General features: G+C 47.1%; 1 protein-coding gene across 7 annotated transcripts in view; it reads left to right on the top strand.

The window, feature by feature from the left end:
• The first annotated feature begins 428 nt into the window (after positions 1-428).
• MYT1 (myelin transcription factor 1) overlaps positions 429-13,960 on the top strand; it is a 112,975-nt gene continuing 99,443 nt past the window's right edge. For 2 of the 7 annotated variants that reach the window (XM_073309008.1, XM_073309009.1), the window contains exon 1: positions 431-497. In XM_073309008.1, the coding sequence (XP_073165109.1) occupies positions 473-497 (25 nt within the window). In that variant the 5' untranslated portion in view covers positions 431-472. Of the gene's footprint in view, positions 498-5,339; positions 5,606-5,683; positions 6,119-13,960 lie in introns of those variants that run through there. The other 5 variants (XM_073309015.1, XM_073309014.1, XM_073309011.1 and 2 more) reach the window with 5 other exon arrangements.

The raw sequence follows: 13,960 nt of genomic DNA on the forward strand, positions 1-13,960 counted from the left end.
GCTGGGTGGCTTTTTTAATCTACAGAGCCCCGCCGCTTACATTTAGCAGCCGCGGGTGTCCCTCCCTGCTGACGGCCCCGGTTATGCCCGGCACGCTCCAGCCGAAATACTCGGTCGGACGGAGGGGAGTTTGCACCCCAGTAGCGGCCCCAGGCTGGGCTCCCGGGGCGCATGCTCAGTCTGAGGCGGCAGCTTCCCATTGTCTGCAGCCCGGGGAACAATTGAGCCGCGGCTCCAGATCTGCAGACCTGCGATTGGCCGCATTGATTTGTAATGAGCAGCTCGGCGAGCTCCCATTGGCCGGGCGGCCTCGCTCTATGGGCCTCTCGAGCACATAAGTTTTTGCTCTGGAGTGTAACTTTTTGCAGGGATGAAGTAACTTCTGACTTGAGCTGTTGTGTTTTGGTTTGTTTTTTGGTTTTGGTTTTGGTTTTTTTTTTGAGGGGAGGCGGTGGCTAAATCGCTAGCAAGGATGAAGCTGTGTGGAACTTTCCTTGGTTCGTAAAAGCCTCTCTAAACTTTTCTTGACTTCTGTGTCTTTGGGTTTTGTTTTCCTTCCTTGCAGCTTCTTAGCCGGTCTCTTCCGCGTCTGTTACATGTCATTTTTCAATGCACCAAGCAAAGGTGGCGAAAGTGACTAACTTCCAGGCGTGCCTCGATGTTAATCGCTTTGTGTATGTGGCTCAGAAAAGGAAATGTGTCAGGGAGGCTAGGAACAAACAAACAAACACACACAAAAAACCATGTATCTGTATTCTCCTCTGTTGAGTGCATGGCAGCAATACCTTTCAATACATTCAATACATTTCACAGGCTTAAAAGCCAAGCTTCACCTCTAGTGTGTGCACTTAGCAAGTGAGATTCTGATTTATTCTTTTTTAAATATCTCGTTTTCAAAATGATTGACATTGACTAAACTCAATTTCAGATGCAAAAGTTTGTAGATCTAAACACTCTTACAAACGTAGGCGAAAGTGTGTGTGTGTGTGTGACTCTCACCTGCTCGTGCTGAAATTAGACTCCAAATAATGCTTTGTTGTTGTTAATCATTCGGGGTTTTTTTGGGGGGGGGGCGGGAAATGATGCAGGTAAGAGATCTTTTTCTTTGTTTGTTTCTCATCAAAGCTTTGTCCAGAGTTCTCCGCTTTTGCATATTAGTGGATAAATAGGGGGTAGCTCAAATATAAAGCTGCCTAAAGCCTGTTAAGCCGTTGATGGAGTGTCCTAAAGATTGCACTTCACTGCCGGGACACAATGCTGACAAGTTTTGGTTTTGTTTTTAAATGCCATGTAGAAAATGCAGGGTTGAGATTGCAAAGATTTGCATGGGACTGATAAGGAGGCGGACGCCTTTAAAGAAATTAATAGTAGTTTAAAAAATAAGCTTCCAACTGTAAATTCCTTTTAGACAAAGAAGTTTTCTCCTGGGGGAAACTGTGTAAATCAAGAGAGAGAAACGGAGGGATATTGAAGAGTTTTTGTGCGTGTGCGGTGGTGTCCCATCTGCCAGGGGCCTGTAGTGGGCAGGTCTTTCTTTCCCAACCCTTCAGCTGTTCCATATACAATATTAATGCTGGCCATTTCTATTCGGCATACAACAGCACTAATTGTAGTCTGAGGCATTAAGGCAGCCAGCCCATCTGCATCGAAGCTTTCAGAAAGAAACAAGAAAAATCTTTCACCCCCCAGCTGGTACCGTAGAAATTGGTGCCAATTGCAAATGTATAAAGTTTGAGACCTAAAGTACTTGCAAAGAGTCTCTAGGAAGCAAGTAGACTGCAGCTTAGCATTATGTCTGGATATACACAAAGTAACTGCACTTGTATTTTAAACAACCTTCAAACATAGACCTTTAATTCGAGTTTTTTAAATGGACTCATCCAGGTTTTTTTTTAAACCAGAGGATGAATATAATCCATTTTTGTGTTTTTTTTTTTAAAAAAATCTTTCCATATTCATTTTGTAGGGTACGGATGAAGTGAGCTGTAGCTCACGAAAGCTTCTGCTCAAATAAATTGGTTAGTCTCGAAGGTGCCACAAGTACTCCTTTTCTTGTTATCAATGACTGGTAAACGTGTCAGTTTCAATTTGCAGCCGCTAAGATTTTCCAATGTTTGCGAGTAATTTTGTACCTCAAAGGGGAAAAAGCCATGTGTAAAATGTGGAACACAGAGAAAGAGTCAGCGTATTAAAAAGTGGCTACTTAGAAATCAGAAATAATATAATTTTAAAACACAAATTGTAACTATTAACATTCTGTGCTTCAAGTAATTTCTTGGTCTGACACATGTATCACTTAAAAGAGAGCCGAAAACTGTAGCCAGTTGTTTGAAGGTTTTGCTCAGCTGTGATCTTAACTTTAGCAGCAAGCTCAGGGGCGGGTATTCCTAAATCGTTTCTGAACAGTGGCTGCTACAAGCTATGGCAGGAGCTGTCCACTTCACCAGTGCTGATTGTCCTGTGTTTGCCTGGTTTCTCTTTAATTTTCTCAGCTTTCTGGAGGCTTTTAAAAGTTGAAACCTCTGTATGCTAATGTCTTAAATCGCCCCTCCAATTTTCTCAATGAGTTTGCCATGTAAGCCATTTATCTTCGTTTAGCAAAACAAACAGGTTAGGTTTAAAAGACAAAATAATAAAACCCTTAATATTTTGTTTCTCTTCAGCAACATCTTAGTGATAACGATAAACTCTAGCCTTACACTGTCCCATTTTGCGTCTAAATCTAGGTTGGTGTATTTGGATATACCCGTTTGCAAACTAACTTTTATTTTTCTGCTGAGGTTTTGCATAAACAACGGAATGCTATCGGCAGTCAATTGTACAGACTTTGGAGTTCCAGGGTAAATAAGTGTAGAAGGGGTGGGTGGGTGTGAGAGAGAGAGGCTGTGTGTGTGTGTGTAAACCCACATACGCATGCATACACACAAACACCTTTTCCTCTTGTTTTCCATGCTATCTCTTTTGCTTTTGTTTCCCAAGTTTTAGTGTTACGTGGCCGAATTCAATAGCACTCAGGAGTACCATCCAGTATTGTTAACAGAATGGAGCTGATGGCGCCTGATTCCTCCCTTTTGATTCTATCTGGAATGCAGAACAATGAAGATGCGGTGTAGCACCGGGCCTGCTGCCGGGAGATAAGAGTTTAATAGAATTTCTGAATGCCAAAGGTTTAGGATGTAAAATATCCCTGTCCTCGCAGCATGTCCAAAGGAGATAGAAAATGGCTTTTCAGGAGTACTCTCAGTTGAATTCCTCCTTTTATGTTAATGGCTTAGCAGCTCAGGCAAGAGCCAGTAGCTGGGCCTGCAGTCATGGAAATGGGCATTGTAAGATGTTTCTTTCCAAGACACGCTGAATGTTCTGGGATTACAATGCTGTTACAGCCCCTCCCCCTAAATCTTAAAACAATGCATTCAGAATAAAATAGTCCAAAATAACTAACTAAAGGACATGGGCTTTGGCCCAATAGTAGGGTGGTGGGTGAGGAGCTGGTTGGCAAAATGGGATTTTATCTAAAGATTATTCCTTGGGGCCCTTTGTGGTGGTACCCAGGACGCTCAATGCCATTGGCTTGGATGAGAATAGGATCAGGGCCCACGATGACACGACCAATCTTTCTTTCTTTCTTTCTTTCTTTCTTTCTTTCTTTCTTTCTTTCTTTCTTTCTTTCTTTCTTTCTTTCTTTCTTTCTTTCTTTCTTTCTTTCTTTCTTTCTTTCTTTCTTTCTTTCTTTCTATGACCGTGAAATATCAGGGCAGGAATCGATCTCAGAATAATTGTCATTTACTTCTTTTCTCTCTCTCGCACACACACCACTGCGCCGTAAAGATGTACAGGGGCGAGATGTTCCGCTCTTCAGCGTGCTCTGGGAGGAAGAATAAATGACTTGAGTGGAGTGTTTGAAATGCTGAGGTTGCAACTTTTGCCTTCTCTTGGCTTTTCTGTCCCTGCGGGCCTGGGCAAGCTCCAGCAGAGAGACGGTCATCAGTTTGGCTCGGCAGGGTCTCCTCCAGACCAGCCATGGGGGACCACAGGCCCAGACCTCAACTTGGGTTGCTTAGCTCTGCAACCGCTCTCTGGCTCTAGCATCTCTGAAGGCTCTTGGGGTTTTTTAGTCCATTTGTGAGCTGCAGCCTGTTCCTCTCAAACCTCCATTAAGAGGACAGTCGAGTCACCTTCTCAGTGAGAGGAAGAGGAGAGGCTGGGAAGTGCAGAATATCCCTCCCCAGTGGGAAGAGCTTGGTTCAGTCAGATCATATGTCCGCCACGATTTTCCAAAGTTACAATCAGCACCGATTAAAAGTGCTAATGCCCCAGTCCAGCACAGGGGAAGGGTGATAACTTTTGTCCTTGCTTGACCATGTGGGGAGTGGGGGTCTCTGACAAGAGCCGGGATACACATAGCACGTGTCGGCTTCGTGGCACACCTCATGGGTGGTGATGGGGCCTGCGGGGAGGGGTGTGTGTGTGTGAGAGAGAGAGAGAGAGTCAGATGATAGCTCCGGGGTGGGGGGGGAGGCTCTTTCCGGGGGGAAACAGGCTTCCAGGAAGAACCGATTCTCTCTCTCTCACACACACACACTTAAGTAGAGATTGTGGGGCTGTTTTTAGAAGGATCCTTCTTCTGCTTTCAGTGGAAACAAACAAATGGAACTATCTGAAACTTTATCCGTCACCCCGCTCCTTCCTGTTTTTTGAAGGGGGGGGGTGTTTTCTGGGACTGTTGTGTGGGGTGCTTTTTTTAAAAGAATTATAGATACATTATAACAACTGGTCCTCGAATATGTACATGGGCTAATATGCCATACTTCCTGTTTCATATAGGCGATAAATTTCCCGGTCTCTTCTTTATGATGATAGGTCATCTTCCTAACCACCAATAAATATTGTAAAGTACTTTCGCTGTAGCTATGCTAACCTAGGGCATCTGTCATTCCCTGGTTGTTGCTATTAGAAATTATTGGACTGTACCATACGAGGGGAATGCACGGGGGGGGGGATCAGGATGGCAGTCGTAACATTCGCAGCCCTTCTGTGTGCTGGGCTTCAAAGAAGCCCCAACTCTTCTGCATATTAATTATGAATCATCTTGGGCAAAATCGGGCCCTTTCGGTTGGCTCTGGCGGCGGAAGTGGGGAGGTGGGAGCAGGAGGGGGGGAGGGCGGGTCGAGCAGCGCCCCAGCTCTCTCTCCACTCCAAAAAGTCAGCAGTCCCATCTTTTTGATGCTACACTGTAAATGTATTTCACCTCGGAGAGTAAACAGATATATTGCAACCCCAAGGGTTCATGGGTAGTGTATTTACAAAGGGAAGGCGCATCAAGCCCCCTCTGTGCCATTTCCATTAATGAGAGCGGTCATTAAGTAAATGAGACATTGCCTGTAGCAGGCTTAAGAGTTCACACACTAAGGCGCATCAGCTATTGAATTGAAACCAACAAACCATCTTACACGCATGTTACTGGTGTAGGGAAGTGGGCAAGCCTCCAACAACTCTTCCCCCCCCCCACCCCACCTCCAACCTCTCCCCCCTCCCCATGTAAATTTCATGATTGCTTTCCGTGATGTCATTTTGAAAAGGGGCAGACAATAGCTGTGGGGAAAAGGTAAGTCAATATTATGTTCTTTCGCTGACAAAGGCAGATAATGCTGGGGGGAGGGGGGGTTCACCTTGGATTGGTACAGAGCAGAGGAAGGGGGTCTCGGAGAACCCAATTAATGTAAACAGATACAGGCTTGGCGCTTGGAGGCAGGGTTTGTTGTTTTAAAATTGCATTGGAGAACCGAGGCGGTTTTATTAAGATAATGATTATTCCTAGGTCCATCTTTCTCTCTCTCTTTCTCTGAGACTCGAGTGGACATGTTATGCTTCTGACTGAAGAAGAGAGCTTTAGCGGGGGCGGGGGAGGGGACACAGCATCGGATTCAGCTGGGAAACTTTCTGAATATTTCTGGAAGAAGAAGAGCAGATATGTTTGTGGACATAGAGATCTGTGGACGTTTATCAGGATAAATCACTGTGGTTTTAACAGAAGAAGCTTCGTAAAGGGAGAGGAAGAAAAGGCAAGCTTCGTAGTTTATTTCACTGGGATATCTTGCGTGGTAACTTCCAGTCCAAGGTACTGGAACAGGAGCCGATGCTGTGACTGACTCTGTCTGAGGCTGTGATCTCTCTGGTTGTTGTCTTTCTTTCTTTCTTTCTTTCTTTCTTTCTTTCTTTCTTTCTTTCTTTCTTTCTTTCTTTCTTTCTTTCTTTCTTTCTTTCTTTCTTTCTTTTCAAACTACTGAAGGGGAAGGGGGGGGGGACCTTTACATATTTTGTTCTTGTTTGCCTTGTACAAAAGATGCAGGCCAGTGTCTTCGGTCTGCTGTTTCTTACTCTTAAATCATTGATGAGCTTTGCATTTTCCTTCAACTAAGTGAAGATAATTAGTTTAAACAAAACAGGGCAGAGCCTCTAAAAATGGCATGCCTTTAAAAGCAAGTTGATGTGAGGTGTTAAAAGACCATGTGTTGGCTGTTTCAGCTAGTAGACTTTTTTTCTGACTACTTTCCACTTCTCTCGTTATAGTAAGGAGAAAGGAGGAAAATATGCGATATTTGTTTCCGTGCTCTCTGTTTACCGTGACAAAAAGACATCTGAAGCCTTGTTTGTAGTTAGCTTTGATCAGAGGTTTTACTTGAATGATCCCTTTAACAATTTCTCCGAAGAGGAAAAGTTAAAAATCCCGCAAAACGTTCGCACAGCAAGTGAAAACAGTTCCTTAGTCCTGGGGGTTGGAGTGAAAGGACCAGTTTGCTGGATGGCAGAGGTTGTTCTGTATTAGGAAGGACACTACGGAAACCATCTCTTGTAGCAGCTGGAAAGCAAAAACCCAGACACGTTCAAGGTTCTTTCGTGCGAGTGACCTGTGCAAACAAAAGAGCAAGTCACAGTAAGATGAACATAAACCACTGAACAAAACAGATACCTAGTGGCAGGAGGCCTTTGTGTTATGAGTCATCAGGATGTTTGCCTTGAAATCCTCCCTTTCCCCCATTCTGAAGTGAATCGTTCGCTTACAGCTTGGCTTGGATCCAGGACCTGGCTGTCTGGGGGGCTCTCCCCTACTTTTGTCTTTGACTTACTAAGCACGACTGTGTAGTTTTGCAGGACAGCCATTTCCAAATCATCAAGGGCGGGGGTGGGAGGGAGGCAGGAGTGCAATCTAACCGTGCCAATGTGCAGCCACAAACAGCCCCCATCGCTGTGTTTATCCTCCATCTATTGTGGGCCCCTCTGCTTGTATTCTAACCCTTTCCCCAGGAAAGGCAGTTTCAGGCAAAGTCCTCCCCATCTCTCTGCCGGTTCTTTTATCCCCTCCTCCCCCCTCCCAGTTGGCTCTTCTGCTGTTATTATCAGCTTTTTCCATATGGTCACTTTAATTAATGGCAGACAAAAGGGGGGGGAGGAAGAGAGGAATCCAGGAATTAGAGTTTATAGCGGGTTCGTGGCTGAGGCCGTCATAGGAACCCGAAGCAAAGATGCCGCCTGTGCCCTTCTTTGTATGATGCTGTTTATTGTTCCAGCGGCCTCACACGCCGTAGCCGGGTCTCTGCTGCGGGGGAAGGAAGCACAAACCCATCTGACGGCGGCGGTCCTTCTTAGCTCTAGGATTCAAGGCGCCCAGCCAAGTTGTTGGTTTGTTGTTTCTGGAGCTGTGACTGACACACACACGCCCCGTTTGCCTGTGCCTTGTGGAGGCCGAGATCACTTTCGCTGGCGGGGGGGGGGGGGAAGGGAGTGAATTGTGATCTGAAGGAAACCCAGTGGTGAGAGGGGCGCTCGGATGAGCTGTTGCACCCTTAGGAGAACTCAGGAAAGTTTGTTTTGTGATTAGCTGCACATTCGGACAGAATTGCCAACTGGCTACGGAGCGGAGTGTCTTTGTAACTAAAGGTACAACTAGACCACAGCGGGTTATTTTTATTGGGGGGCCAGGCATGCTACTCCACAAGTAACAGCTACTGCACTTGCCGAATTAGCTTTGGGAGGGTCAGCCATGGGGGAATGCGCTGTTAGAAGGAACATGGAGATGCACGCTCAACTCTTTCCAGTCTATAGTGAGGACAAAGTGCATGCAGGGATGTTCTAACAACCAAGAGGGTGAAAACAGCACAATCTCCTCCGTGTCCCTGTCATCCCTGCCTCCTAGAGTCTCCCAGGGGTATTTGATGGGATTCCTTTGAAGGAGGGTTATTAATAAATATTAGTCACGCTGGGGATAAATGTGGGAAGACAACACGGGTGTTTATCAGAGTAGCCCCGCAGACACCCACTCTTCTGGCTCTCCCAAATGTCTGCCCTGCAGAATTGAAGTCTCCATTGGTTTGTGGGTGGTGGTTGTTTTTAAATCTCTGAGAATGGGATGTTTCTAGAGGCGCACGCGTAAAACCGATCCGCGTTGCCTAGCCCGTTGCAGCCAGGTTTGTTGTCAGAGGAGGCGATCTCGTGGAAGGCATCAGCTGATCGCCCTTCACGGCTCTTCGCTAACCTTTTAACTGCACGACAGTCCTGGGGGGAGCTGGGCTGAGGCACTGGGTGCAGGCATCAGAAATGCAGCCTCGCCACAGCTCGCACGTGGGCTCCTGCCAGCGGGGCCAGTCCGGTCTCGCTCCCCTGCTTCACTTCCCCACGGGACCCCTGCTGCCCGTGGCTGCGGGCCGGTACGTCCTGTTCCCCGGGGTGTGTGTGTGAGACTTACCCGGTGCAGAGGCCCAAATGCATCACTAAAGTCAGGGGGTCTCCTGCTGCTTCTCTAAACAGGGGTGATTTTCACCTTTTGACAACAAGGTCCCCAATTCAATAAGACAGTGACCTCAAACGACCCTCCCCCCCCCGCAACTTTCTCCCACCCGCACTCTCCCCTTTATAAAATCCCCTTTAAAAAAATACAGGGTGGTGGGAATTTCTGAGCCTCGCACAATAATGCCTTGCTCTCATTCCTGAGAAATATCTTCTACCTTTATCTCTTAAGCCAACATTACAGCCTCCTGCCACCCTACGCATCTCCCCCACCCCTTTACTCCAGTGTCTGCGACTATCTGTACAGGCCTTAGGTGTATACACCCGAAGTGTGTGGGGGGGGCGGGGCGGGTAGAGACCTAAAATGCGTGACACTAATAAACTCCAGCTCCCAGTTGGACTCTCGGGGGCTCTGCAGTGGGTGGCTTGAATGACAGGCTGTCAGTCCCGAGGCGGTGTGTCCGGCTGGCCTCTGGGTACCTGTTTGCCTGCGTGCGCTCTTCTGCCTTCCTGGGTTGTTTGATGCTGCGCTGGGGGTTGTTTGCGTTCTTGGCGCTGGCCAAATGCGGATTTCGTGCGGCTCATCCCACGAGGCTTGGGGAATGGGGGGGGGGGGGGGGGGAGGGACAGCAGGACCAGGTGATTTCAAACCGGGGAGCTGACGACAGTAATTATCCTTGCAACTAAACCAGCTGGGTAGAGCTGCTCTCTCGTTGGGGCTTAATCAAAGCAGTGAACTGCAGGTCAGGGAGGGAAGGGTCAGGAGGGACATAGGGGAGAGCTTGTGAGTGGCCAGTGTCAGGCTGACTCGGAAGGGGAATAGCAGCCAAAGCAAAAAGCCCAGTGCTCGCAGCTCCAGCCTCAGGCCGGTGGGGCTGGCTGGCCAAGCGTCTGCCGCAGTTTTTTGGAGGAGAGGGGAGCCTCTAATAACAGGTGGCTGAGTCCAGTCGCCGGGAGAGCAGCTCCTGTGCGTAGTTGGGACACTAACGCAGGCATCGAGCGTGGCTCTTACAACAGCTCTAGACGCTGGGCTTGCTCTTCCTCCCCTGACGTTGGAGTTACTCCTGATCTGAAAGTGGGAACAGAACCCGGCCCATGTACTTTTAACCTCCCCCGCCCCCTTAATGTGTTGGCATTTGGCAGTGGCATCGCGCTGCACTGTTCGGAAGCTCCCTTCCATGTGCATGCAAGACGTCAAGTTACACCGCTGCCTACCTCGCCAGTGTGCCCGACTGGAGCTATGATTCCCCGGTCGGGGGAGGGGGGCGGGCGTTGCATTGCTCCCTAGCTGGGGGGATGCCAGTGTTGACGCTGTCTTGGCTCAATTGCCAAAAAATAAAACAAAAACCCCTTCAGCCCTGTTACGTTTTGTTTTTTTGTTTAAGTTATTTATTTATTGCTGATTGCAGCCTTAAAGCGCGGAGAGGCTGCCTGGCCGGGACTGCTGGTTAACATCATTGTAACCAGATCACACAGACTTGCCGGAAGAAGCCGGAGAAAGCTTTTGAATTATTACTGGAAGTCATATGATCCCCAGCCGGGCTGAGCTGCGTGTGCAGCGCGTCAGACCAGCTGCCATTTTACTCAGACATTTTGAAAACACTTTAACCCTCTGATCTCCCGAGCCCGGTCCTCTGACCTCCCGAGCCCGGTGTGTGCGCCTTTGCGCGTTCGGTTCCCTTGCATTTGCACTGGGGGGCGGGGGAAACATTTTCAAAGCTTTTGCTTCACCTGGGGGGGAGCAGTTTTCTCCACCCCCTCCCCAATCCCACCGTATGAACAATAGGTTGTGATCCGGAGTCGGGAAGACCACCTGGCTTGATCGGTTCTGCTCCCTGCACGTGTCAGCCGGTGCTGCGCTCTGCTCCCTGCAAAGGGGGACCGATCTACCTCCCCAAGCGGGGAGATTCGGCCTCTAAGGCAGTGGACTAACGTGGCGGGGGAGGGGGGTCTGGCTTTGCAATGCGAGCTTCCAGTAAATGCCAGAAGTGGCCTCAGCTCGGGTGAACTCATCCAGACAGACCCACTGCATTTCCCAGAAAGCATCAAGGCAGCCGGCGCAAAGGAGCAGCGCTGTCCAGGCTGCTGTGAAGTCAGATGTTTGCGTGGAATTGCCAAAGGGATGGGAATGGGCCTGCCCCGTCCCTCTCCAAGGAGGCGAGAGGCAGACCCGCCCTGGAGACGTTCAGTGCTGCTCCAAAGAGCACGAACTAACTCCCGAAAGTCGGGAACTTTTCGATGAAAGCAGCCCGTGGCTGTCTCGGTCTGGCTCTGGGATAGCGCATCAGTTAATGAGTGTTTCAAGGACAGATGGACAGGGATCAGAGGGAGGAAATTGGCCTTCTCCTGGTGATGAGCTCCGTGTATTAACCTAGACAGACAGACGCCACTTAGATCCGTTAGTGGTAACTAGCTCCTTCTCATTGGACGTTTCTGTAGGTAGGATGTGAAACCATTGTAAACTTTATGAAGGATAATAATACAACTGAATAATATGTTGTTCTTGTCCAAGGATTTCAAAGGCCAATAAAGTGATATTTATGCCCCTGATCTGCAGCTAGGGTAATCGAAGCACAGAAAGGTTAACAGGACCTAAGTGCTATACATCACTTCACCCACCACTGAGAGGCAGCCACCTCTGGGATGGATTGGGGCAGCTTTTGAAGCAAGGCACCACTAAATATCAGTTTATAAAGAACATTGTACCAAATTGAACGTTATTTGACTCTACATGGGGACTTGATCTTTCAAGGAGTTTTAGTAGCTTGGAAGGGTGGGGAGTGGGGATATCATGCTATGAATAAAGAAGCCAGGCTGTATATGCAGACTAATTCACTTGTAAAGAACTACTGCTAGAGTAATAATGCATGCATTGGTACATCACCCTTCCCCAAGGACTCTTGCCACCTACCAAAAATGTAACTAAAGGATAAGGACCAATTTTTTTTCCAATGGCAAAAAGAAAACCCACTCATTTGTCATTACTTTTGCTGGGGGTGAGGAAGAGAGGCAGGCAGGTGTGCGTGTGTGACAGAGTGAGGAGGATGCAAATGTATCATCTTGATGGGGTGATTTCATGAAGACTAGTTGCAACTGGTCTCCACAGCATCAGCCTCTCCCCAGACTCACTGGGATTTCCAATTCCCTGCATAAGATATTTTCAGCCTTATCTTCTGATGCTACTTGCTTCTCAAACCAGCTGTAGGCTTGAGGGGAGTGGAGGGCTTCTGACAAGCCCAGACAGAACCAGGAGGCTGCACCAGGGGCTATTATTAGGGTGGGAAGAGACATGCCCTCTAGGGAATATTGTGGGAGAAATAGGGTTCTGCCCCCAGGTATCAGCCCTCTGTGAATAGTCAGAGATTAGTAGGATATGCATGGGTTATGAGGTTTGTGGCCCTTGCCTACTCTGACAGGTTGGCATTTCCTTCACACTTGTGTGCACATCACATTGGCTGGATGAGTCCATGGAAACTCCACACAGTGTGACACTCATGGTATTGTCCAAACTTTCCAGTTTTGCCACTGACTTCAGTGAGGCAAGGATTTCATCCTGGGGACCCGAGGGTTGCATTCAGATTCCTTCAAAATCTCTAACTCTCTCGTGCGGCTTGATAAGAGCAAAGTATCAACGGTTTAATTGCTCTACTAAGCCTATGTTTTTTGCTTACCTGCCCCATTGTCCCTGATGGGCTTAACAAGAAACCAGAGCTCCGGATGGACTCTGGGAGAATGCATCTAACCGACTGGTGGCTTGGAAGGGATGAGGTACAGGTTCTGGGACCTAAGGCAGCTGGACAGCAAGGTCCCACTGCCTTAGAGTGTTCGGCATGGGGGCCTGCACTTGGGAGCATGCCTGAGAGACCCAGAGTTAGGAACCAGTCACTACTCAGACCAGGGGAGTTAGACGCACATGGACCCAGTTTACAACAAACTAGTGCCTGTCCAGAAGAAGACAGGTCCAGGGTTTCACATTTGGTTCCTAATACTGTGCTCATCCCAGTAGGTCACCCCCGGAATACTGATTTCTGATACCCCCTGTACCGCCTGGCTCAGAGTTGCCCCTGTGCATTGCCTGTGTGTGGTGGTAAACTTCGGAGGAAAAACTGAAGCAAGGGGAAATTGTGACTTTGAAAGCTTCTACAGTGAAGGTCCTGGCAAAGGTCCAGTGTAGTGTGGAAAGGAGGGCAGAAAGGCAAACTGGGGTTCTGTGAACTCTCTTTTTATTGATAAATGGCAAGTTGGAAGAGAATGAGATCAGTGTCTCCGTGGTTAGACGATTTCAAGCAATTGTCAGGTCTTTAAAATAAAAGAAGTGACACATTGCTTTAATACTGCCCTTTATCTTTTTTAAAAACAAAACGAAAATGGAAAATATAATAATTTTCACCTGAATTAAAATGCCTTTGATCTTTGTCTTTCATTGAACTTTTTGCTTCAGAGAGAATAGATTAATAAACACTTTCAAATGGAAAAGTATAGTTTGAAAAGGTCCCCTTTTTATCTTTAACAGAAAGCTTTAGTGCTGACCTGTATATGGGCCCCACCTTTTTTTTTTCCCCCTTTCCCCTTTTATGTTCACAGAAATAAGTTTGCTTTTACTGTGATCACACTGGCCTTTCCTGGGCATCTTTTATTCTTTCCTTTTTTAAAATTTTGAAGTCAGCACATTTAAAAGAAATTGCAATGTTTTTTGAATCAGACTGAATGAAAGAGCAAAAAGGAGAATTTTAATCTGCTCCAAGCAAAACTGCCTTGTACATCTGTCATGTTTGGGATTAGTGGAACTCTTTAAAGAACCTGAAGACTTTTTAAACAAAGTATTAAACATTTGTGACCTGGTTTCCACTCTGACAATATTCTCATTAATAAGAGTGTAGGCTGAAAGACATCTGTTAAGCCCTGGTTGTTTTATGAATATTACAGAATTTAAAAAAAAGAAATCTAAAGGTAGCAGTTAGGGGCACAATCTTTTAGTCAGTTTCAAAATAGTGATTTTTTTTTTTGAATAGCCAAATGAAGATGTTTTAAAAGGATTCCACGTCCTGTGAAAATTGGGCCTCTTTAAGGTGTTTAAAGATGAGCACCTAAAATCATTCATTACTTTTTGACAATTTAGGCCTTCAGTCCTTACTTAGGATAAACATCCCCCAAAGTCAATGAGAGTTTTACCTAA

This window comes from Lepidochelys kempii, chromosome 13 (assembly GCF_965140265.1).
Source record: "Lepidochelys kempii isolate rLepKem1 chromosome 13, rLepKem1.hap2, whole genome shotgun sequence".
Lineage (NCBI taxonomy): Eukaryota > Metazoa > Chordata > Testudines > Cheloniidae > Lepidochelys > Lepidochelys kempii.